A 26,651-nucleotide genomic window follows, 5' to 3' on the forward strand; every position below is an offset into this window, starting at 1 on the left:
TACGTGATAACAAAGGGAGCTTGATCTTCATTCCCATGGCCCTCCTCTTCGTTGCCCTGGGAATCTTGAGATGGAAACCGCCATTAGAGTAGACTTGGCTGAAATGAGACAGCTAGCCTATCATTTGCCATCACTGTGCTCAGCAGACATCACTAATTGATCACAGATGTCTTTCCGACTGAGCCCAGATGTTCTCTCAGGCTCTCCTGCACTAATGAGGATCTCATTCTGTTCCATCATCCAGTCCCTATAACATGATTGACATCTCCAAACACGGAACCTCAGACTGTCATGTCTAGTAAAACTGTCTGCACCAACGTTTATTTCATTCTCTGGAGTAGTGGTCGAGTTTCAGTTCGCCAGCCCTAATGACTCTCCGGAGGGTATTTATAGTTTGGAATGCGGGGATGTGCCACAAGATTAATCTGCTTGAAGGTTGATAACAATATCCTAATCCCTGTGGGTTTTTCTCTTCCTTCTTTCAGGTGGACAGGACGGAGGTGATCCGTACCTGCATAAACCCGGTGTACTCCAAACTGTTTACGGTGGACTTTTACTTTGAAGAGGTTCAGCGTCTCCGGTTTGAAGTCCATGACATCAGCAGCAACCACAATGGGCTGAAGGAGGCTGACTTCCTGGGTGGCATGGAGTGCACGCTTGGCCAGGTAGGCAGGAGATGACGCCTGTTTCTTCCGCTCTGCAGGCCTTCCTCCCCACACGTGATCTTTCCTTCCTTTAGTTTTCCTTCTTTTTTTTTTTAAACTCTTGCATTATCCAATACTTTCTGGCTTCTGTTTGATTTATTATATTTACCAGAGGATGATCATACAAATATGTGACACTACTTATTTTGCAAAGTTAATTATCTTCCTTTCTGAATGTCCTCATTGTGTCGGTCCTTTCTACAACAAGTGTGTTGGCACCATCCTCTATTCTTGGATCTGCTAATAGAATCCTATCCCTTTACAGACTTCCCATCTCCCAACTGAACTGGAAGACTCACATATGTTCTTCATTCAAATTTATTCCAAGTCTCTGCAGACAAAAACATACAATGACCCAAGAAAGGGACTAAGTATAGATATTTTAATTTAATCCTAGTGGGAATGTTAAGTAAATATCATCATTAGATTCCTTTGATCAAACAAAAATCCGACTCTGACTGATTATGTGACTAGGTAGTGGTTCTCAACCTGTGGGTCACGACCCCTTTTGGAATTGCATGCCATATATTTACATTATGACCCATAACTAACAAAATTAGAGTTTAATATTATGGTTGGCAGTCACCACAACATGAAGAACTGTGTTAAACAGCTACAACATTAGAAAGGTTGAGAGCCACTGTGCTAAGGGCTCACCCTTTTAAATGGCAAAGCCAGCGCTGGTCCCAAGCTCACCCACCACCTTGCTTCCGCGGGCCATTCCTTTGTATCTCCCTCCTTCCGCTGTACCCAGAGTATAGCAGAGTGTTTGTAAGAAATGACTCGGTGGAGGAAAATGAAATAGACTCAGTTCAACCTCAAAATGCCAAGAGATGACTTTTATTGCTCTAAGAGATGAGTGTCCTCAAACCCTGTGGCTTGGTACTGGAGGGTGCCTGAGAATGAGTCAGCTAGGCAGGGTCTGAGAACTGAGTTTTTGTTTGTTTGGTTGCTTGTGTTTGTTTGTTTTTGGTGTGTTTGTTTGTTTTTAGTGGTGAGAAAGGGATGGGGGAGGCCTGGCTTCTAGCTTTTCTGAATGAAGCATGGTTTTTTTTGGTTGTTGTTGTTGTTTGCTTGCTTCTGCAATTGCAGAGTGGGACGTAAGTCAGGTTGTCTGATTTTGTGACTTCAGGGCCCCAGTGTCTACGACGGTAGTTGACTGCTTTCTAGAATTTCATGATGGCAGGCTTCTTGAAGCCTGGGGTCTGGTTTTTGACCGTAGTTTTGGGGTCTTGGGGTTTCCTTTAGTGCTGAATGGAATCAAGGTGCAAAACCTGTTCTGAGCCTCCCAAATAAAATGAGCAATGTAGAGAGAGAACGTGTGGTCCATGCACAAACGTGTCAATTTATGTCGCACTCCCCCAGTTTGTGGGCCTTCACAATGAAAGGGAGACCTCTGGACAAGAAAAAGTCGAAAAAGATTCTGTGAGACCAAACTCTATGGGAAAACAAAAACATGGGTCAGGGCTGGCAAAGGAAGGAGGGAGACTCCCCCAGTAAAGAAGCTGTGTAAACAAGTCATGATGGTCACGTGAATATGTCAGGAGCATGGGGTAAGAGGAGCCTGGTGTCGCTGAACCAAGCCAGAATCCTACGTTGTGTGAACTAGTAAAGATTACACCTGAGAGCCCTTTGCAGCTGGGGCTTCTGGCCAAGGCTTTGTGCTACACTGGAATTTAGAGCTGCCGTTTTCCACGAAGAGAAACTCCAAAGTCCAGTAGTCTAATGCCCCAGAAAACCTGCATTCACTCCCTGTCTCAGGAGAAGGGACCTAGGAGGCAAGTGTGTGTGTGTGTGTGTGTGTGTGTGTGTGTGTGTGTGTGTACATAAATTCAACCTGTTGAGTCCACCTACAGTTGCCCAAACATATAATGTTAAAGGCTGTGTCTGTTGTTAATTGTAACTGAAGAATTCATAAATTTAAGAGGGGATAAGGAGATGTCAGAAGAGTTGGAGGAGGGGTGGAATGATACAAAACAAATCTTAAAAAAAAACAAAGGTGATATAATATGACCTCTTTTATGGATGTTAATGAACCCTGTCAAGATTCTCCTTCAGACACTGGGCTTCATTACATGGGGAAAATTTGTGTTTACCACGGGAAATAATTACTACGCCAAAGTCATATGGATAAGATGTCTTTTTTTTTCATTCAACCTTTTGATAATTCCACCTGTGAAAATGACTCTGCATTTACATTTTCGTTCCTCATAAGGTTCATCTTATTTAAAAGCCCCTAAGTCTCTGGCTCAGTTTTGTGCCAGCCATTGCACTAGATGCCAATGATATAAACGCAAGTGAGTGAAGACAGCATCCCTGCCCTCCGCAGGTCAAGTCTAGTTAGGCTAAAGGTGGAAGACAAAGAGTTAAACAATAAAAATATAACCATTGCAGGAAATTATAGAGTATAAGCCTGGACACTGGGAGGCATTAGGTGTGTGTGGTGGGAGTGGGGTGGAGTGGGGGTGGGGTGGGTGGGGGGAGGGTAGGGAAGGCTTCCCAGGGAAACTGGCATTGATGCTGAGAAGGTGAAGAGGAAGCACATTCCCCGCAGATGGAAAGACTCAGGGAGGAGCGGCTATATGGTAGAGAGCACCTTTATTTGATATTGCCTAAACCCTAGCTCTGAATTAAGAAATGAAAAGAGTTGGCACACACACCATAATGGTCTAAAAATGTGATCCGGTGAAAGAAAAGCAACTGTCAAGGATGTATGGTCAAGCCAGCTGCCACAGTGCATAGCGGGAACTGAATTTTATTAGGAACATTCTGGGAGCCCGTGCATAGCAAACATCAGAGTATGTTTCCTAGGGATGAAAACAATTGGACTTCTCTACAATCTAGCTGAAAACACTGGGCGACCATTGGTTAAGGTCTGTTCCTAGGCTGGGAACATCAGGCTCCCAGCATTCCTAGTTGGCTACCTGGGTAGCAAAGGAGGCTCAGAAGCATCAAGCAAAGAAGTTCAGGGGCTGGGGGTCAGAAGGCAGGAATGTGTGCTTATTTCCTGGTGACTGAAGCAGGATGCTGATGGGCTTGTTCTTTGTTTCTTATTATAGTTTGCCTAGGCAATGCCAGTAGCCTGTTCTCTTAGCAGTCAAACCTTGATCATTTTGGGATCATTATTTTTTGCCATGTGACTATAGAAAATAGATCCATCTCTAACCTAGCAGGAATCCTACCTAAGCTCAGGCACAGATCCCACCCCTCCACTTACCAGAGTCTGACGCAGAGCTATGACTGTGACCAGCACTAACTAGTGAATCCTGAGATCATTTGAAAGCTTCTAGTGTAGACACACACATAAAGACCATTTCCCCCTTTCCTGAGATTCTGGGAACACTGTAGTGTCTTGCAGCTAGACTAGGGGTATATATAACCCCACAGGGGGCCAGAGGCACAGGCTTGACCTGCTGCCCCTGAATCCAACTCCAGATGCCACGGTTGCCTCTGCATTGATAATTCACCTCATTCTGTTGGCCGTGTGATTGGCAGGATTGGTTTTCCCCACACATTTATATTCAGCACTGCTGGTTTCAGTCAACTGAAGCATCCCATTTTTTTATGGCTAGAGTGATTGGTTTGGGGAGGCAATATAACATTCATTCATTTATTTATTCATTCAAAAAGCATTTACCAGGTTCCTCAGATATGCCTAATACCATGCTTGGTGCTAGACATCCAAAGACGAAGAAGACAGGGACCCTACACCCAGAGAAGCTGTAATTGGCTGGTGGCATTGACCTGTAGATAAACAGAGTGCTTGTGGTTAAGTGATACAATGGAAATGTGTTCCAGGAGTGGTAGGATAAAGACTTACCTGCCCAAAGGGCATCAATGAGAACTCGCAGGACAGATGACTCTGAACTTGAAACTTGAAGTTAATAGCAGTTCACCAGCACGGAAAAAGAAAAACGGGACTTTCCAAACAAAATGACCAGACCATGCAAAGACACAATGGGTCAGGGTATCAGGATGACGGCAGAGAGATCTGAAGAGACCTAGCTGGGTGGTCAAATGAGGATGGGAAGAGAATAAAGATGCTGATATGAGAGGAGGAGCCAGGCCAAGCTGCTTTAAGCATTCTTTTGTTTGTTTGTTTTTCTAAAACTAAAAGAGCTTAGATTCGATGCATCTGGTTCTGTTGGTAACCAGGGGAAGGACAAGATTGGATGCATGCATTAAAAAGAGCACTTTGGCATGCTCATTCTCAAAGTAGGCACAGGAGCAGGGAGATGAGGAGGCAAGGAAAGCACTTAGGAAATTAGTGCAGTAACAAAGGAGCAAGGGGGACCACAGTGAAGGAGAGCTGGAGGAGGAGACCAGGGGAGAGTCTGCAATCAGCAAGCCAGGAAGACTATGTGACATAGGGTGTGTCTGCCAGGTGACTAGAGGAGAGCTGTGACAGTCCCTGAAGGTAATCATTCAAGGAAGGGGTGGGGAACAAGCATGATACCGACCTGTAATTAAACTAAGGACATTTGTGCAAAAAACAGAGGAGTTGTCAGTACCCGCTGCCCACGTGAGTCTGGAATAGATGCTGCAGCTTCAGGAAATCCTCCTGAAAGATGATGGTAGGTAGCATGGAAGAAGCGGTTAACAAGCCACATGCATGTGTACATAGGTGCACACATACTGGTGCATGCATACACACAGTCACACTTATGTACACATGAAGGTGAGCACCTGCACACATAAACATCCACCTATGGACATACAAGATCACACATGATTACCTACACATTTAGTGTAGTATAAAATGCTGGGCAGATTCCCTGGCATAGAGGGAAGCACTTGGGGTGTTGTTAGAAGTGGTGTGAGAGCCATTTTTCATGTAGTGAGGCTCTAGAGATGGATGAGAAGGATTAGCATTGTCAGAGGAAAGGAAGAGCTCTAAAGGATGAGTTCCCATGCCCGGGCAGTCACCAGTATTGAATGTATAATTTCACTTCGATTGTGATCTCCTTCAGTCCAAAGATTCAAGGCACACACTGGATCAGGTGACTGGATTCCCTAGCATTTATTCTTCTAGGAAAAATTTATGTAAATAATTGTTTTAAAATAGAATGTTGAAATAATATGGGCAGGTATTTCAACACTTAATCTTGCTCCAGCTAAGGCCCACCAGCAGAGATGAAGTGAATTCACCAAAACCACACAGGAAGTCACATGCGGGGAGCCTGTCCCCTCAAGGCTTCCACGGGTACTTGAGGTGGTTGCTGAGTTTGCTACTTGCTTACTCTGCCACGAACAGTCTGACTTTTGGTTTAAGGACGAAAAGCTGCAGCCCTCAGCAGGCTAGAAACTGGCATTGACTGTGCAGTTGAGTCCTAGCACAGCAAGTGACTCTGAGTAAAAATGCCAAGTGAAGCCAAGGGAGGTTCATGTCCTCAGAGAGGACTGCAGACAGAACCGTACATTCTCAGCAGATGGGAGACGGGGGCGAGTCATGAGGACACACAGTGATCAGAGAACTCCGCTTTCCTTCTGGAGAGCTCGGAGACCATCCTGCCCCAAGCTAGACACAAGGCTAAGCCATCTTCTACTCCACCCTACAAGGGGTTCCCGGAAAGGACACGATCCCTCCCCACACGGAAGAGCAAGCTTGCCCCTTCTGCTGGCTCTCTTTCCCTCTTTCATTGCTTGTTAGCGCGTTCACTCGTCCTTCTGTGCCCATTTTTTTCACTCACCGATGACAGTGGTCATAAATAACAAAAGTGACGTCCCCAAGCTGCTGGGCTAAGGAGCTGCTGTGCCTCACTCCACTTACTATCCCAGCACCCCGCAGAGAGAGACACTACCCACTACTGTTATTGTCATTAAACAGCTGAGGAAAATAAGACCAAGTAACAGAGGTGCATTGTCTAGCGTCACGCGGCTCCTTATGGTCCTTTCCATTATCCTAGTGGCTAGTTCATCACTAACCGGTATAAATGAGAAAGTAGTATTAGTGCAAAGCCAAGTCGGAGTTGACCTTGGTCGTGTTTGGTAGAGCATTTTGTTTCTAGTAAAATTTGTTTTATAACTTATATAAAGGGAATTTAGATAACCTATAAACACTTTCACAAAAGCTCAGCATTTGTTATTGTCCCTCGAGAAGGACACTTGATTTAGGATTATAATATAGGGCCTGGAGAGATAACTCAGCAAGCACTTTTTGCTCTTGTAGAAGACCTGAGTTCATTTTCCAGCACCTATGATGGGCCCCTCACAGACTCCTGTAACTCCATTTCTGGGAATCCAAAAACATGTTCTCTCATCCACGGATGCCTGAACCCAGCAGCACAGATGTACACACACATAATTAAAAACAAAATAAATCTTTAAAAAATTAAAATTGAAAAACTGAAGCAATGTGGCTTCTTAAAAACTGTTGGTGTGACTGCCAATCCCCTAAAGCCAGACTCTTACAAAATCGGTATCCATGGACATCCCCACCTGACAAGAATTCCTTCCTTGCCTAGCCATATCAGACATACTCATTGCCTAAGTTCTTACAGCCGTTTTCTCTTCTCTACGCTTCAGCAACATTTACAGCCACATAAATTCCTCTTCTTTATTGCCATGTGGCTGCTCCTCGATGTGTTTTCTTCTCCAAAATATCTGAGAACTCCATCGGTAAGTCATTGAAGGGGTACTGGACTCAGTATCACTGGGTTCTTTGGTTCCTGTTCATAACAGAAGGATAGCAAATCACATTCCGTGTGTGTCTGTGCACCATACCCATGCCTGGTCCCTGTGAAGACCAGAAGAGGACATCAGATCCCCTGGAACTGGAGTTACAGGTGGTTGTGAGGCACCATGTGGGTGCTAGGAATCGAACCCCAGTCCTCTATAGGAATAGCCAGTGCTCTTAACCACTGACCCATTTCTCCAGCCCATGATTCAGAAACTTATGAAAATGCAGACTGTTGGGCCTATGCCAGAGCATCTAGAGTGAGACTCCATGATGAGAATTTCCATTTTTCCCAGTGATGCCCCTTGTGATGGATGAGAGACTGTGCTCTGAGAACCCTGCACCTGCTAAGGAGTCAGCCTCTGTCAGCAGCTTTAGTGATGAAAGAAACCAGTGATATAAGAAATTATATAGCAGAATTAAGCACCACGAAGCAAAAACAACAGTTCATTATAAAGTTTACATCTCTACAACATGGCTCATCGATTATATTCTTGATGGAGAGAGAGGGGAGAGAGAGAGAGAGAGAGAGAGAGAGAGAGAGAGAGAGAGAGAGAGAGAGAGAGAGAGAGCTTGTATATAGGTGTATGTTGTAGGGAGCAGTGTATGTATATATGTATAAATGTAAAAGCTGGAAAAACATCTCTTATTGCCCTGAAACTCATCAAATAGACCAGGTTGGCCAAGCCAGCAGGGTAGGGTAGGGTGTCATGCCCACCCCATATTTACCTGGGTTTCTTATGATCTAGACTCTGGTCCATAAGCTTTGCATGGTGAGCTGTTTAACCACTGAGCCATCTTACCAACCCATCACTGCCTTTTAAAAATATGTTCCTGATGGCTCCTTGGCCTTGAGAGGGAGGGAGGGGAGGTATGGGTGGAGGGGAGGGGAGGGAAGGGGGAGAAGGAGGGGAGAGAAAGGGGAGAAGGAGGGGAGGGAGGGGGGAGGAGGAGGGAAGGAGATGGAAATTTTTAAATATAAAAAAAAATAAACCATGAGGAAAAAAAAAATAAAATAAAAAAAAAAATAAAAATATGGGTCCAAGGGATGAACTAAGGTCCTCAAGCTTGCAAGGCAAACACTTTACCAACTGAGCGGTTTATCTCATCAGTCCTTGAGGGAGGTTTGGCTGCCACTGTCCGCTTTTGCTATCCATTAAATATAGTCAAATGGACCTATTATCCAGACGACGGGTTTCCTTCCTGACAGAGGGAGATGTCCAGATTATATCAGCCCAATAACCCTTGAAAAAGCGATAAACCTCAAATTGCCATGATCTACGTGAATTTGGTCTAGGGTCAGAATGGCCCCATTTGTGGACACCAAATATGTCATCTAAACTCACTGTAATGCCCAGAGCAAGAGCCAAGGTCAGCATTTTGTTCTATGATATCTAGTGCTTTTGTGCCTTAAAATTGATGCCTGGGGAAGTCAAATTTACATATTCTAGCAAGCAACTCATTTCCCCTTTGTTTCTCGGAGGAAAAGCTTTCCCTAATTTTGCATAGTCACTGCCGTGGCAACTGCATAAGAGATGATGTCGCAGTAAACAGTGTTCTTTTTGTTCCCCTGGACTATCCGTGGAACCCCATAAAGTAGTGTTGCTCCCTACTCCTGATGCTCTGCTCTCTCCCAGGCAGGATTCAGGGTGCTTGTGGCTGGTTAAGCCAGTCCCCATGTCTCCAAGGAGAATAAAATCCTATCTTTCCTTTTTCTTTGTTAGCTCTTTCTGACTAGCAACCTTCAATTCAACCCAGGAAGTCTCCTGTCACAGCTTCGCACCTCCTTTAGAGCGTCCACAATTAGAGTCCTGCATTACACTTGGGGACTGCCACCAAGTCACCATGGTGCCTCTGGCAAATTGCCTAACATCTTTGTGGAATATGGGTCATAGACTTCATCTATCTTTAATGAATGTTCTAGGTCAATCCCTTTATAAGTTCCTTCACATTCTGAGTCAATGACTGCCACTCATTTCTTACCTTCCATCTCTCAGAAATTAAGCATTCTTTTCTGTACTCATTCATCTGAAAAATGGTCCCCCAAGTCCCCACCACATAGCCCACATGCTCCCGCTTCCTTCCAACTGTGACTCAGCATTTAGTGTGAGATGCCATTGAGTGACAGATGGCATTGTTCTATCTTAGCACCCCCCTTCCCAGGAGAAAGCTATCCTGTGCCCATTCAATTTCAAAGATACTATTAAAAAAAAGATATATTCAGTAGCAATTTAAATGAGCTTGTGTTTATGGGCCCTATTTCACATCCATAGCTATTTGATACCTGCCTTAGCCTTAACTGACTCAGAGGAGGAGGGTAAGACAGCTGGGACTGAATAACACTTTGCAGGCTTCTACCTCTGTGTTAAAGACAGCTCTAGGCATTAGTCCTGGTTATAGCCCCTTTATTCAGGCTAGACAATGCACTCAGCTCCCGGACCAGTTTACTGAGACAAAGAGCCACATGGTACACCTGAGACAACCTCAAGTTCTGCTTTTTATTCCTAGCCAGCTTTCCTTAGATTCTCAAGTCTACCCAGCTCAGAACTGGCTGCCCATGCAGCCTGGCCCTGTCACCATGACACTTAGCATACACTTCCGCCATCTGTCACTTGCCTTTCCTCTGAAAATGCTGTCCTGAAACCCTTATCATATATCAGCCTCCTGAGTATCAGATAAGACTTTGCTATCTTTGTCCCAGCATGGAGCCGGAAGACACTGTATCACCTTAAACAGGGTTATCAATATGCCAAATCACCAGTTGGTGAACCTTAGTACTAAAAAGTTAGTTTCCCCCAAACCATTCTCGACAAAATCTTTTTATGTATTAAAATGAAAATTTTTACCTTATAAAGTTTACTATATTTATCTTAAAACTTATGAGTAGTTTTGATTTCTTCTTCAAGCTATGTATGAAATTTAGTTAGTGTTGATGACGAACTTTTCTGAATATCAAACATAGTCATAAGAGAACTAAAGAGTTCCCATATTTTATGGGAAAATATGGTGATTGTCATTATGCTTCCCACTTTTTCAAAGGACAAAGCCTTGGGAGGATGCATGTCTAAGTGCTAACAGTGATGGTGCCTAGGTTGTACGATTGTGGTTGGTTTGTAGTGTCACAGCTTATTTTCCTATATTTCCTACAATTAATTTATATCATAACTGCAATAAAAATTACAACAAAGGATCTCTCAGCACAGTAAAGTGTTTGCCACTCAAGCATAACGACTGGAGTTGTGGTTCCCTGTACAGAAGTAAAAATCCAGGTTAGTCAGAGTGTGTCTGTAATCTCAGTACTAGGGAGGTATAGACAAATAGAACTCTGAAACTCACTGGCTGGCCAGCCCAACCCTACAGAGACCTCCACGTTTAGTGAGAGACCCAGTCTCAAAAAATACAATGAGGATCAATTGAAAAAACCCACCTGACATCAAACTCTGGCTTCCATATGCGTGTGCACACATATATGTACCTGTATACACACATATACATATACACTCATATGTCATATGTATTCACACTTACCAAGAAACAATTAGTGTCTGTCAGTAAAAGCAGCATCATAAACACTCATAAATAAGCAAAAGAGGAAGTAACATACTTTATAAAGACTCTTAAACCCACCCCACTCACACAATGAATGTCCACATAGATGCGAACACATATGTAATACCATGTGTGCACACCACCCACCCACCCCCCCCCACACACACACACACACAGACTCTTAGCCCACTGATAAACTTTTTCAAATGTGAAGAATTTCAGCCCAGGATGTCAGTAGGAAAAGCCTGTTGTGTGAGGTATTTGTAGGGTTCTGAGAATTCATCATTGGATGCTGTTGAGAAAACCTTGGTCCCCACCCCTCTGCCCATGGGAAGCAGAATTGGCCTGGCTAATCTGATTCTGATCTTTTGTAATATTACTTTTTAGCTACCAAAAAGACCTTGGAGGGCCTGGAGCACTAATAACAAATAAGTTAAAGAGCCGCCATTGGATCTGCAAAGAGGCTGTAAGATCCTCCCAGAGCCGATTCAAGCCAAAATTGAGAAACATAATATTTATATTTTGAATTAATCTAATAGAATTTAGGGGGAGGAAAAAAATACCCGCTTGGTTTACAAAGTCACTCCCAAGAGTCTTAGATTCAGATCCAAGGACAAAATGAGGCCAGGTATGAATTAATTAGTTTGGTTTTGCATGGAACGTAGGCCTCTGGGGCCTCTCCTTATACCAAGGCGGGTCAGCCAAGGTGCACACTCCTGAGTCCCAGCTCCCAGAGGCCCAGGCTCAGCTGACTACAGTCACAACTCCTGCTCTTGGAGCATCTGCCCACCTGAATGCTCAGGGCAGCACTCTTGGCCTCACCAGTCAGAGGAACAAAGGAGCAGAAATCCTGCCAACTTCTATCCCCTCTGTTAAAATTCAAAGCAAGAAATCTGCTGTTATAGTTAATTTGCTGACAGGGCCCCAGTGGAATCAGACAGCTGAGAAGTGAGGAGACAAAGCAGGGATGGGTTTAGTCCCCCAACAAAGCAGGTTCTCTCCTGCCCTGGTGCTCCTGGCCTCTCCCTAATATTTGGGTGGAGGGGCGCTGTACCCTCTCTAATCAGATATCCACATAATGAGAGTATAGACTGTGGTCCCACCTGCCCAAGCCATTCTAACTTAAACACATTATTTTGTTTTAGCTATCTACATCTCCTTAATTTCAAAAAAATTGCCCCAACTTGAACGGTATATTTTATGGCCAATTCATAATAATAAATCACTTTCATAACAAGCCATCTCAAAGAGATGATCAGGCTTGGCATTTATGGTGCTATTAATGATATCCTCATCATCACCATCTTCATCACCATCCCCCCCATTAGTTATCACCACCATAACGATCACTTCACCACTAACACAACCGTTACCATCACCATCAGTGCCGTCACTGACATCATCGACAATTACCATTGCCATCACCTTCATTATCACCCCATCCCTACTACATCAGCTACCGCACCAACCACTAATCGTCATCGTCACCAGCACCACTATAATGATCATACCATCATAACCCCGCCCCCACTACCTCCATCGTCATCGTCACCATCACTGCCACGGTCATCTTCACCGACACCACTACCATCCTCACCATCATCACCAGCACCACTATAATGATCAAACCATCACTCCACCGCCTCCACTACCTCCATCGTCATCATCACTTGGGAAAGAATACGAACTTCCAAACTGGCACGGCCAAAAACTAATATCAGACATCTGGGTTCACAAAATTCTAATCTGTGTCTCTCCTGTTTCTAAGCTATGTGACCTCTGGACTCTTGTTTCACATCCTTAATAAGAAAAATAAGAAAAAAAATTTAAAAAGTTGAAAATTTCCCAGGTCTTCTCATTGGCTTCTTCTTAAGTGGTAGGTTGAAGAAAAAAAAAAAAAAATCAAGTTTCATGAAGCCTTATTTGATAGCAAAGTATTAAGTTAAATATTCAAAAGCAAAGTATTAAGTTAAATGAGAGCACCGTTGTCTCTAAGTGACAAAGGGTCAGCCATGGGAGCCTAACTCCATCATCCAAGATCACACTGAAAGCTATTTGCAAAGCTCCAATTCAAAACTAAACTGAGCTTATCTACACTTAAGCCTTCCACATTGCCTACCAAATGGAATGCAACTTCTATAAGCCTTTGGAAATCTCTTTGGATGCATTTACTTTAATTTCTGTGTATGGATGTTCTGTCTGCACGCATGCGTGTGTACCAGGTGCATGCCTGTTGGATCCTGTGGAACTGGGGTTACACTTGCTTATGAGTCCCCTTGTGGGTGCTGGGAATTGAAACCCTGTTCTCTGAAGAGCAACAAGTGCTCTTAGCTGCTGAGTCATCTCTCCAGCCCAACCCTTTGTAAATGTGAAGCAGTCCTTCCCGATCTTCCCAAGATCTTCCACAGGGCATCTTTTCAAGTCAAGAAAGACACCTTGTCCCTCAGCCACATTACTTGTAGAAAATGGATTTACTGTTTTATTGCCTATAAGGGATTATCTGCTTGAAATTCACCCCTCTTCTTACTTCTGAGAGATAGTTCAAGGACTCCGGTACACACTACAGATTTTCTCCCATGATGCATGCATACACAATTCTGTTTTTAAATAAATACTTGGTCACTTATGGATGCTTTTTTGCTCTTGTGTCTTCTTTTGTTTTTATTGCTGTGTTTCGTTTCATTTTTATTGTTCTGTTCATTTTGATGGGGACTCGTGTGTCCCTGTCTGGCCGTGGATTCTCTATTCTGAAGCTGACCTTGAAGTTGTAGTGCTGAGGATTGAATCCAGGGCTTTATGCATGCTAGATTTGCCCTCTGCCACCTGAAACACATCCTAGCCTTCTTGTTTGACCTCTTTCAATAAATAGACAGCAGCAAAGCTGTCAGTGTGAATGTTCTTGCTTTTGCTTCATTTATTTTAAGGGATATATGACAAAATTGGTATGACATGTCCTCTATTATAGACATTAAAGCTGTTTCCAGTTTGTTGTCATTCTATACAACATGTGGATGAACATCACATTCGATGGACCTCCAAGCACCCTAGCTATTGCTTTTCCCCTAGAACAACTAAACAGGAATGTTTTGGTGCTGATTTTAAGGACATTGACACAAATTGCTGATGATCTACACAGAAACTGCAGCAACTTGTGCATGTCCCTTCTTAGTGCACAAAGGTCCCCTCAACTGCATCCTCAGAAACACCTTTAACTTCTTATCTTTGAAGGAGTCTCTCTTCAAAGCTTTTATTACCACACAGAGGGCCAAATGTCACCCCTCACTCACCCCATAGCCCTGGAGGTTACTTCCCCACTGATGGGTTTGTTCAAGGGTGTTGGGGGATAATCTTTTTGTATACTGTGAATATGTCTCTGCCAAGGCACCTTCTGATCGGTTTAATAAAGAGCTAAATAGCCAAAAGCTAGGCAGGAGAGAATGGGTGGGACTTCCAGGAAGAGATAGGAACTCTGAAAAGAAGAGAGGCAGAATTCACCAGCCAGACACAGAGGAAATGGGATGCATGGTTCTGAGCAGAGATAATGGACCCATGTGGAAGAACGAACAGTAAAATAAACACGTTAATTTAAGTTTTAAGAGTTAGTAGGAAATAAGCATAAGCTAAGGCCATTAGAATGGAATCTAATGGGTTCTGAGCAAGGCAGAGGGAATGGGGGAGAAAGGCAAGGTCTGCTAGAGCCATGCTTGCCATGCTTGAGATGACCAGAGTCCCTTCAGTCCTGCCTCTGTCATCCTGGGAGTCATAGCAGTCTACAGTAGTGAACAGGACTCTGCAGCTAAACTGTCTGGATTCAGATCCCAGTTACTTATTGACTGCAAAAGTCTGAGTGAGTTGTTGTCATGGGCTAAGTGATAACCCTCAAAAAATTGTGCCATGTCCTGTGAGCATGGCTCCACTTGGCGCAAGCCTTTATAGTTCGAAGTGAGCAATCTCAAGATGAGGAGGTGTTTGGTGAGCCAGGTGAGTTCCGTGCCCATGAGCAAGTACCCTTGTGAGAGACACACAGGAGAGAAAAGGGCCATCTAAAAAAAAGGAGAGAGAAGGAAACAGTCTCAAGCAAAGGAACAGGGCAGCCACCAGAAGCTTAAGGGAAAAGATTCAAAGTGGTCCCCAGATTCTCTGAGGAAGCACAGCCCTGCCAACTCCTTGGTTTCAGACTTCTACCCTCTGGAGCCTTGGGAGAGCAATTAATTGTTCTTGCTTTAAGTTGCAAGTCTGTGATTCTTTGTTCCCTCAGCCTTAGCAAACCACAGGCTCTCTGCCCCTTAGTTTTCTCCTCTGTTTGTGAGCATATAGCAGTGCTTCATTGACTGCAGCGAGAATCAAGTCCATCCTTACCCCAGAGGCCCTTTATAGCAGCAGCTACCACATAGTCAGGGCATTCTAGGTTGTATCTATTATGACTCTTAGTCATGTGACCTTTGACTGGTAACAATAAGGACACTTGGTCTACCCCAAATCTGGGTTGGCATCTTTCACTTGAAAAGTGCAAGGACCATGGAGTCAGACTCTTTGGGCTGCTGCTGCTGCTGGATTGCCAGCCTCCGCGCAGACAAGTGACAACCTGCTGAAGGTGGTGACTGAAAGGCTTTTGTGTGCCCTTGACCTGATAGAGTGCTCTGGCCTGGACTCTGAGCTGGGCAAACAGCCCATCCTTCTTTCTCCTGATTGCCTATGGCATGGCAGGCGGGCTGGGATGAGGGAGCAGGTGGCTGCTGAGTAGTCACAAAACAGGCATGTGTGACAGCAACGTGGCCTCACACACAAGTGACAGGCAAAGGTGAGCAATTAGCACACAGAAGGATTTAAACCTTAAATCCCTCTCCCGCTCCAACTCTTGCTAATGAAGTCAGACAAAGGGTAAAAGCCTGTAATTACACTGAAGTAATGAGAATCCTACTTAATAGAAAACTTGAGGCAGGAATTCCAAACCAATAGATGACCCGTTGGGTCCATCACCCTCTCTACCCTTCTGGGTCGTTCTCCCCAGGATGGTCTTTTGGTGGGCTCCACTTAAAGGCTGAGAACTGTACTTAGTCTGTGTAAAATATATAACTACACAGGCACACTGCCATCTTCTCTCCTGGAAGCTTCAGAATTGTGTCTTTCTAGCCTGGCTTTAGAGGTACCAGTCTCTAATATAGTTGTTCTCAGCCTGTGGCCCACGACCCCCTTGGGGGCCAAACTGCCTTTTCACAGGGGTAGCCCAAGACCATAGGGAAAGACAGATATTTACATTATGGTTCATAGCAGTAACAAAATTACAGTTATAAGTAGCAATGAAAATGATTTTATGGCTGGGGTTACCACGACATGAGGAAATGTATTAAAGGGTTGTAGTGTTAGGAAGGTTGAGAACCCCTGCTTTAATTCCAGCTGCTCAGGAGGCTGAGGTAAGTGACTCTCAAGTCCAAAGCCTGCTTGAGCTACAGAGCGAGACAAAGGCTAACCTGGGTCACTCACTGAGAACTGTCCAAGATAACAAGTAAAAACGGGGCAGAGAGCTATAACACGATGGTAAGACCTTAGCTTTAATTCGCAGGACCTAAGATAGGAGAGGCAGGTTGTACTTCCCTTAATTCCTACAACTTTTCTTCTTTGGTGAAACTCCAACAGGACAGATTAGTTTAAAACCCCTTTAAATACATATTTAAAATCTGGTCATATCGTACAGTGAAGTTATTTGTCTGCCTGTGTTCTGATTTTCTAGTTCATAGAAAAGGAGATGGGGTGTTTATAGACCAAGTCTACCCATCCTTGGTTGACGGCTGCTCCCTAAAAGTATTAGTTCTTCCCACTTTCTGTTTCCTGTGTCTATGAACCTCTTGGCATGAGTATTACTCAAAGCCTTCAGGCCAGTGTAACTGTAGGAAGGTTGACCAGCTCTACAAGAGGAAGGCCCATGAGGTTCTTGGCAGATTCTCTGTCTGCTGCAGGAAACTGCCAGGATAGTTTTTTGTTTTGTTTTCTGTAGACGTGGGCCTAGAAATTGTAGTAGCAAACACGTAAGAAGGTGGGAAGCTGAGCAAGCAAATGATAGTGCCCAGGGATGGAGCGATAACTCAGTTGGTAAAGCACTTCCTACACAAACATGAAGACCTGAGTTCTCCCACGCGCACCATGTACTCAAAGCTGGGCACAGCAGCATAGGCCAGAAATCCCAGTGTGGGGGGCAGAGAAAGGCGGGTCTCTGAAGCAGAGCAGCCAGATTGTCTAGAGGAAGCAGTGAAAGAAGATCTCCCCACCCCTGACGTTATTCCCTCTGCTCCCCAGTACCCATGCTCTCTTCCCTGAACCTGTGTGTAGCAGAGCAACATGCATGCTTGTTATCAAGCACCTGCAACTAAAGATCTCAGATTTCCTGAGGTTGGCATGCTAAACCTGCTTTAACTGGTAACTTCCGGTTGTATTTCACAAGGGTATTTACCATGCACTTGCCTTTAAATAATGGCAAGTTTTACAAAAACATGCTTTAGAGATTAACAGTCAGACTAATAGGGAAGGAAGGGATTACATGTTAGCACGTCTGTCGATGTTGCCTCTGTTCCAGTCTTGTTGCTGCAGCCATTTCTAGCAGAAATTTCACAGCAGACGTCTGCTATTCCAGCTCTTACAATCTTTCCTCCTTTTCTGAGGTGTTCTCTGAGCCACAGATGCAGGAGCTGCAGCACAGATGTACCCATTGGATCTGGGGTCCCGTGATGTTGATCGCTGCCTTGTGTCCAGTTGTGGTCTTCTGTGATTGGTGTAAAGACAAGTTTAGCTACACTTATCTATGGTATAAGGATAAGATTTAGCATGTGGTAAGGATCAATGCTGTTTTAGTCAAGTGTTGGTCGTAGATTCTTTTCTAAGTTCCATGACTCTCCTTGCCCCAGGAAACTGGCTAGGTTTCCAATACCAGGCTTGATTTCCCTCCTGTGAATGAATGTTAAGTCCATGTAGACAGCTGTTGATTGACACCAACATGTGAGTGCCACTTATTGTACTTTTATGCATATCTTGCCAGGCAAACAACTAGAGTCTACTAATGACTGCTGGGTGAAGGAGAATCAGCTTCTCCCAGGGATGATCCCTCTTACTGGCTCTCCAAGGCAAAGTCAACCTTGATTCCATGTATGCAAAAACTGACTTAACAGACTGTATGTGTGTATGTGTATATACACACATATATATATATACAGCCTACTGAGTATGTATATATCTGTATGTACATATATGGATGTATACATATATATACATATGCATATAATACATACATATACATATAAATATTAACGCTATAACAATAATGGAAGAAAAGGGGCTACCACCTTGAGTGGAGGACATAAGAGGAGTTTGAGGGATGGTAGCTGGGAGGGGCTAGAGGAGAGAAAAAGACCAGGGAATGTGATATATCTTATTTAAATTAAAAATATTAAAATACATTATAATTGATTTCTCCCCACCCTTGTAGCCTATGAGCCAATGTTTGACACATAGAAGATATTTAATAAATATTTGCTACTGTAGCAATTTATAAAAAGAATACTGAGAACATTTTCACTGAAAATGGCCTCATGACAAATGTGTGTCTAGTCCCCAAATGACTGCTTTTGAAAAACAGACAGTTTTGAAATATAACTGATTATATACACTTGCTACAATATGGGCTTAAATTTTAGTTTCCTGGCTTTGTTCCGGTTTGTTTAAATGAAACCCTGGGCTTTACTGAAAATGGAGACCTACGCTGTTCGACCCTGCTGTCGTCCTCACTAGAGGAGTCTGCCCTCCCCCTTGACCCAGGGCTGATGCAGACCAGATTCCCAGTGGTGCGAATATCCCTCTGGTCCAGCTTTGCTAACCCGGGGTGGAGGGGTGTCTACAGCTTCCTCTCTTCTTCCTTTGTCGCCCTTTCCTGGTATACCAAGGTCTGCAGCTGTGACCCTGCCACAGGGTGAAAAGAATCAAAATAGAGGGCTTCTGACAGGTACACCCCCTTTAGCCTTGCAGCCATGCAAACCTTATTATTTGTTGGCCTCAAATGTCAGCTACAGCCAGAGTCAGTCCTTGTCACTCTGGCTTCCTCATTCCAAGGCATGACCTAAGGTCTCCTCCAGCCCGGTGCAGTTGTTTCAAAAGCAACAGAGCACGCATGGTAAGTGAGGCTTGCAGGGAACAGGCTTCTCTATAGATCAACACCCCAGCTGGGCATCCCTGCTATTTTTACCCAAGAGCCCCAAGAATGGCAGCATCGGTGACAGCCCATTGAATGCCTATCATTGTTACCATGGAAGCCTTGAAACCTTAATTATTACTCAGTCTTTGAAGCTGAGTTGGAGGCCTGAAGACTATAAAGCAGGTTGTGATTGCCCACTTGGTTAGCCACTTGTACCCCAAATGCCCACTTCCTAGAATGAACAGAAGGAGAGAGCTGGCACAATAACAGGCTATCCATGCCCTGCAAATGAAATGCTGGTGTGATAAGATAAGATAAACTGGTAAGAGTGGAGACGGGCACGTGGGGCTGGGGAAAGGACTTGGTAGGTAAGTTGTTTGCCTCACAAGCATGGCAATCCACATTCTCATCTCCAGAACCAATACTAAGAAAATAAATAAATTGAAGCCTGGCAGGTGCATGCCTTTAATCCCAGCACTCAGGAGGCAGAGGCAGGCAGACCTCTGTGAGTTTGGGGCCAGCCTAGTCTACAAGAGCTAGTTCCAGGACAGGCTCCAAAGCTACAGAGAAACCTGGTCCTAAAAATAAATAAATAAATAAATAAATAAATAAATAAATAAATAAATAAGCAAGCAAGCAAGCAAGCCAAGAATGGTAGTGTGTACTAATAATCCCAGTGCTGGGAAAAGAGAGGCAGATCTCTAGGACTCACCTCCCAGTCAGCCTAATGAAACTGGTATACCAAGCCTGTGAGAAACCCTGTCTCAAAAACTGTCAGCCTAAGGTTGTTGGGATCAACAGGAGCCAGGGGTAGGTAACCAATGGGGATGAAGCACAAGGGCATTAGAAAGAGAAGCCTCTGGGTAGCAAATTTCTTCAGACTTTGTACAGGGCTAACTTACAATCCGGTTGTTTGCTGTCCCCAGAATAATAAGAGAAATGGGAGCTCACAGGCATACGTGACATCTCCATCCCTTAGGTGCCCTGATGATTGGAAGCAGTCACTGTACCACCCCGCACTCCAGAGAGGAGCTCACACACTAGCACCACACTAGGAAGCTGGCATCACTGGGGACCATATTAAACAGAAGGTGCCCACCAAAGAGAGGGTGGTTTCTCTCTCTAAGTACAGGCACAGCATCACCTTGATTCCCTTCACACCGTTCCCCTTTTGGACATGGCCTATGTAGCGATCCCAACCACAATGCCTCGCCAACCTCACCTTTTTTCACGATAAGGAAATAAGAAGCAGGGGAACCAGAGGGGCAAGCAAGCTCTTTTAAGAATAACTTCCCCGTGTGATGACATAGCTGTCCCTGTGTACACGCACTGACCCTGGGTCCTGAAAAGCACCCTATTTACTTCTGCGGGCTTGTCTGAGCATCGGTTTCCTGATGAGACTTGGAGCTCCCTGGTGGATATATTAAAAAATAGAGCTCCAGAGGGGCCAGACCCAGAAGTCACGTGTTTACACGTTCCCCTCCCTGCACCTACTTTGCAAAGATTTGATGCTAATTTCAGATGATTGTGAAGTCTCCTTTCTGTTAGCTTGATATACACGTTCAACACTCCGCTCCTAATTCTGATATAAACATCTCATCAGCAATAATACCACTGCCCAAACGAGTTATCTAAATTCCTCACCCCCCCCTTCCTTACAGCGCACATAGGAGGAAATGGGGGGGTACTAATTTGTATTCAGAGAGGCTCAGGGACAAAACTGGACTCATAAATGGACACACGTATGTATATATACTTTCAATGAAGCATTTTGCGGAGGAGAGTGTTTTAAAATAGGCCTGGAGTTGCATACGTAGCGTTTTCCTTTTGTTTCCTTTTGCAGATTGTGTCCCAGAGAAAGCTTTCCAAGTCCTTGCTGAAGCATGGGAACACGGCGGGGAAGTCCTCCATCACGGTAAGCTGGCCCTGGGGTGGGTGGCAACAGATGTTAGGCCCTGTGTTTGGATCAGCGAGTACTGATCCGAAAGAGACACTAGGATGGTGAATTCCTCTGCCTGCTGGGAGCTGATTGAACTGCCCAAAGCATCTCTGTATTCTCTTTTTTTTCTGTTTTTCATCTTTTCCTTTCTTGTGAAAACCATTTTGATCCTTCTCCCCTTAGGGAAAATGGGAAAGAAGTAGATTTGAAAGTGGGGTCACTCACTTCTGCTGAGAGCTTCTGCAATCACAGTAGAAATCACAAGATAGAGCAGGAAAGAGAAGAACGTTGACTCTGTTGGACACAGTAAGAATACAGAATTGGCTGGGGTTTTTGGATTGGCAAAGTGCCCCCCCGAGACAATTTTATTTTAAAAGCATTTAGTTCAAAGTTTGATTTGCTTGCCAAGGAGAGACCAACCTTAATATTTTTCATTGAGTGACTGATTTGAACTCTGTGGCTTCGTTCCACAAGCAGTAGTTGTTTAAGCCAATTTATTCTTTATTTAAAAGGAATTAAGTGCCGAAATTCAGTTCCTTTGTGACGCTAGCAAGGAAGGGATTGCTCAACAGTTGAGTCCAGTGACTTGTTAAAGAAAAGGCAGGTGCTTTTAATTTTTTGGGTTTTTTTTTTGTTTGTTTTTTGCTTTGTTTTGTTTTATTTTGTTTTGAGACAGAGTCTCAACATGTAGCCCTGGCTGGCCTGGAACTTGTTATGTAGACCAAGATAGCCTCAAACTCATAGAGATAAGGCCACTTTTCCCTCCTAAGTGCTGGGATTAAAAGCGTGCACCTCCTCTCCCAGAAAGGAAGCTTTTCCTAGCTGCTGCTCCTGATGGCTCCACCTCCAGCCTGGGCCCCAACTCACACTCCACACCCAGCCTATGAAAGTTAGTGACCCACTGCTGTGTAGACTAGTGAGCTCCTTCCAGAGCTGAAAACGGTACACCCTATGCATAAGGAGTATGGAGAAACACCTGCCCGGTGCTGGTGTTTGTTCATTTTGAGATCAAAATTACCCAAAGGTGCTAATAGGCTCCTGGACTGAGGGTCCACCCTCTACAGCGGCTGATGTGTGCTTTTTCCCCTAGGTGATTGCCGAAGAGTTATCAGGCAATGACGACTACGTGGAGCTTGCTTTCAATGCACGGAAATTGGATGATAAGGTAAAACGTTTCACCTTGACCTCACTGAAGGAAGTAATAAAGCTAAGACACACAGTTTAATCAGATTCCTCCTCGCAGCTGTTTTCCCCTTTCACCCACATTATTAAATGCATCAAAGACTTCAGAGAGGTCTGCAAGGCAAGATTTTCCCCAAATGGAGGAGCGTTTGGTAAAGCAATTTGGTAAGACTAAGTCATCATTTGTTTACAAATGCCAGAGGTTGGCTGTGCCCAGGAAAATATGACTTTCCCCCATCATTAGGGTCGTTCTAAGGAAAAAGTGAAGCCCTGAAGGGGACAACGATGGCACATCAGGAGGCATCTGTGTTCGCCAAGTTCAGGGCTAAGAGCATTGCATACAGTCTCATTTACTTGTGTGTACAATTCCCATGTGATAGGAGTATTAATGCAGGTGAAGAAAGAGATTAAAAGATGAAATAACTAGTCCAAGCTTCCCCTACGTCATAGTCCAGAGCTACTGAGTAGCAGACACCAAGGCAGAATCAAAGACACAGGATTGTATTTATGCCTGTGGCTTGCATAAAGGGAAAACTGGGAGAATATGAACAGGTCATGAGGAAATTCTGACCCCGAATGAAAAAGAGACCAGTGAGTGTGGGTAGAAATCCCCTAGAATGCTACCCAAACCAAGAGGGATGCAGCAAAGCCATTGGGAAGTTCCAGGACCAAAGTGAACCACTGAGAACTGTTTCCCAGCCAAAAGCCTGCCATAATGTCCCTTCTGCACTTAGTTACTAGACGGAGCAATCCTAGGCAGTCTGGCCACAGTGCAAATGCAAGGATGGACATCAGAGTTCAGGAACCTATAACCCTTGGTCAGTTCTATTCCCTAGAGAAAGAGTGTGCAAGGTGTGTTTCCATGGCCACCACATCCTGATAGTAAGCAATAAAACTGAAGATCCATCCCCATGTCAAAGGGCTAGGAAGGAGACACACCAGCCTCACACCACAGCCTGGGTTTCACCATCAAAGCTAGATGCAAATCGCAAAGCTACATAGCATACAATGATATAGTGATGTGGAAGATATGATAATTGGTGTATGAATAAGAGTGTCTAGGAAAGGTGGCTTATCATTCTGCCTGGCAATATCCAGAGAGACTTTAAACAACCCTATGAATTCTCTCTCTCTCTCTCTTTCTCTCTCTCTCTCTCTCTCTCTCTCTCTCTCTCTCTCTCTCTCTCTCTGTGTGTGTGTGTGTGTCCGTGTGTGTGTCCGTGTGTGCATGCATGCATGTATGTCTGTGTGCATGCCGCTGTGTGTGTGCATGTCTGAGTTCATGTGTGTGTGTGTGTGCATGCATGTGTGTGTGTTTGAATATTGTTCCTCAGGAGACATCCATCTTCTTTTTCAAGACATGGTCTCTCACCGGGACTTAGAACATACTGACTGTGCTGGACTAGCTGGCCAGCAAACCCCAGGGATCTACACATTCCTTTGTCCCCAGTATGGAGACTACAGACCTATATTACCAAATCTAGATGTTTTTCTCCTATTTATCCTTTGAAAGTTTTGCACAATGTGTAGATTGATCATACCCCACTGGGGCCCCTGCCAACACATGTCCCTCCCAATCTCATGTTTTTCTTCTTAATTTAAAAAGATTATAGATTATAGCCCACTGCAGAGTCCAACAAATGCTGCCTATGTGCACACAGGTGTGAAACTACCCACTGGGGAATGGGCACCTACCAGTCACCAAGCCCCACACCTGCCAAACCAACACTCACTCCCCCAAGACGTGGTGATAGTTTGTCTCTGCTTTAATAAATAAAGCTTGCCTGAAAGTCAGAGTGTGGAATTAGCCTCACTAGTTAGCCATAAAATTAGGTGATAGTGGAGCACACCTTTAATCCCAGCACTCGGAAGGCAGAAGCAAACGGATCTCTGTGAGTTTGAGGCCACCCTGGGCTACACGAGGTTCATCCAGTCTAAAAGAGAAACAGAGCCAGGCTGTGGTGGCTCACACCCTTAATTCCAGTACTTGGGAATCACAAGCCTTAATCCCAGCGCTAAGGAGGTGGAGACAGGAAGGGATAGGCTGGGAGGAGAGAGGAATGTAAGGTGGAGGAGTAAGGAGCTCATTACATTCAATCTGAGGACCTGTAGAGACAGGATGCCCCTTTCTGTCTGAGGATTTCATAGACGTAAGAACTAGTGGCTGGCTGCTCTGCTTCTCTGATCTTTCAGCTTTCACCCCCAAGTATCTGACTCTGGGTTTTTATTATTAAGACCAATTAAATTCATGTGACACCAAAAAAAACCCATCAATTGCCAATACCTCAGCTAGGAGTGAGGCCTGGGGAGCTCCTCCCTGCCTCAACATTGGAATTTTTAACTGGCTTGATTCTGTACAGGTCTTGTGAAGATGAGCACAGCTGCCATGAGTTCACGCGGGCAACAGCCACGCCATGTCCAGAGGACAGCGTGTCACGGCACCGCCCCCATCCTCCGGTGCCTACATTCTTTGCGTGTCACCTTCTACAAATTCCCTGAACGCCAGGGGAAGTGTTGATAAAGATATCTCATCTATGGTTAGAGACTCTCAGTCTCTTATTTCCAATACTTTGGCCACTTTTGAGTCTCTGCATTACCCATAACCCACTGCAATAAGAAGCCTCTCTGGCCAAGGCAACACAGATCTATGTATACAAACGTGAATGCTTACAAGGCAGTTTGAGACCCAATTTAGCAAAACAGCATCAAGAATTTTTCCTCTTAGGGTAATGACTTCAGCAGCCATGGGTTTTATGAAACCAGACATGGATTCTCTTCTGTAGACCAGCCCTCAGATCCAATCATGAGAGCAGTCTGTTACCCCACAAATAATTTTGCCATGATTATACACGTGGGTACATCCTGTCTGATAGGTGGGTTTTGTAGCACCGAGGGTCTGGTGTTGGATGAGACCTTTGCTATCTTTCTCCCCCACCAGCCTTCACGGCACATGCCAGCCAGCACTATAAAAGCTAGCTGTTGGGTAGAGAATTTTCTGGTCAATTCACAGCTGGCTTCTCTATGCTCCGCAGTCAAAGTGGGTGGTGTCTTACTATCACACATGTTCCACAGACTAAACACGGTCCTTCCATTTATTAACACTTTATCAGCTGAGCTATTTCTTTAGCCCCACAAACTCAGTACCGATCAGTGGGTTTTTTTGTTGTTGTTGCTTTGCTTTGCTGTTTCATTTTGTTTTATGTCTTACGTAACTACCGGGAAACCTTTACAAAGTGGTTCCCGCTGGTGTTCAGAGCCGAGTACTGGGTCTGCAGTGCACCCAGTGGACTGGGGAATGGACTTTTCCATCCGCACCCTCTCACCACTACTAAGCTTCTCCTCTTCCAGTGTCGTCCCAGTCTCAGGAGAGTTTGCAAAATGCTCTGCAGTCTCTTTGCAGCCAGTATAATAGTTCAAGGTTGCTCCTTTAGTGGATTGCAATGGTTTCTCCTCACTAGCTATCCCCTAAGCATCTCCCATTCATTTTCTCAGTAACTAATGGTGCGGTGCAAGGGAGGGAGCTTGAGGTTTGTTAGTGGCCCTGGGGTCTCTGAGGAACTTGAACAGTGTCCTTCTGACCACTTGTTCCTATGAAAGGACCTCTGTCACATTTCACATGGTTCTAAAAGGTTGCTAGTGCCTGGCGCTCGGGCTGACCAGAGGCTGGGCTCAGCCAGCATAGTTGGCAGAGTGTCTACATGATTCATGTCCTGTAGCATACATGGCTTCTCCCAGACAGGGCATCTCAAGAACCAGGTAGGAAATTCAAACCATTTGCTGACTCGATCTGAGAAGTCATACATAAGATATAGGAACAGGGAATTAGACTCCAGGTCAATGGGAAAATGGCAAAACCATGTTATAGGAAATGTGTATACCCCAAACACTGTGGAATCCATTTTTGGAAAATGTGAACTTCCATTATGTTTTTGCTAGGTACAGATAATACAGTACAATTATTTCCTTTCATGAGTAGAAAAAAAGTAATTTCTGGACATTCTCAAGAAAGATTCCTTCCCAGATTTTTAACTTTAAATAATTTTGCAGCCACTTAGGTGGTCAGCAGATATAGTCACTGGCTAGAATATGACCAATGACTAAAAGCCATGATGTTACAAATAAATTTTTGGATTTTATTATATTAGTGAATAACATTAAAGTAACTGATTTTCGTACACCTCTAAAAATTGTAGTATGAATCTATGGGGGGAATGGGCTGTATCCAGTTAATATCAGCCACAGAACATCTGAATTCTGTTTCCTGGTTAGTCTGGTAACCTCCAAGCATTTAAATACTGCAGATTTTAAAAAACGCATTGCTCTGTCCATGTGCCTTTGTTTATAGATGGCAAATTGAGATTCTGAGACGTGAAATGATTTACCTAAAGCTACATCTGTACACTCAAAACAGAAAACAAAAAT

At 44.3% G+C, this 26,651-nt stretch overlaps 1 protein-coding gene across 1 annotated transcript in view; it reads left to right on the forward strand.

Annotated features, from left to right (window-relative positions):
* The window catches only part of Cpne4 (copine 4), a 353,867-nt gene that overhangs the window by 190,328 nt on the left and 136,888 nt on the right, over positions 1-26,651 (forward strand). The window contains exons 2-4 of the mRNA XM_038322752.1: positions 486-665; positions 20,952-21,023; positions 22,138-22,212. Coding sequence (XP_038178680.1) covers positions 486-665; positions 20,952-21,023; positions 22,138-22,212 — 327 coding nt within the window. The remainder of the gene's footprint in view (positions 1-485; positions 666-20,951; positions 21,024-22,137; positions 22,213-26,651) is intronic.

Source organism: Arvicola amphibius, chromosome 3 (assembly GCF_903992535.2).
Source record: "Arvicola amphibius chromosome 3, mArvAmp1.2, whole genome shotgun sequence".
Lineage (NCBI taxonomy): Eukaryota > Metazoa > Chordata > Mammalia > Rodentia > Cricetidae > Arvicola > Arvicola amphibius.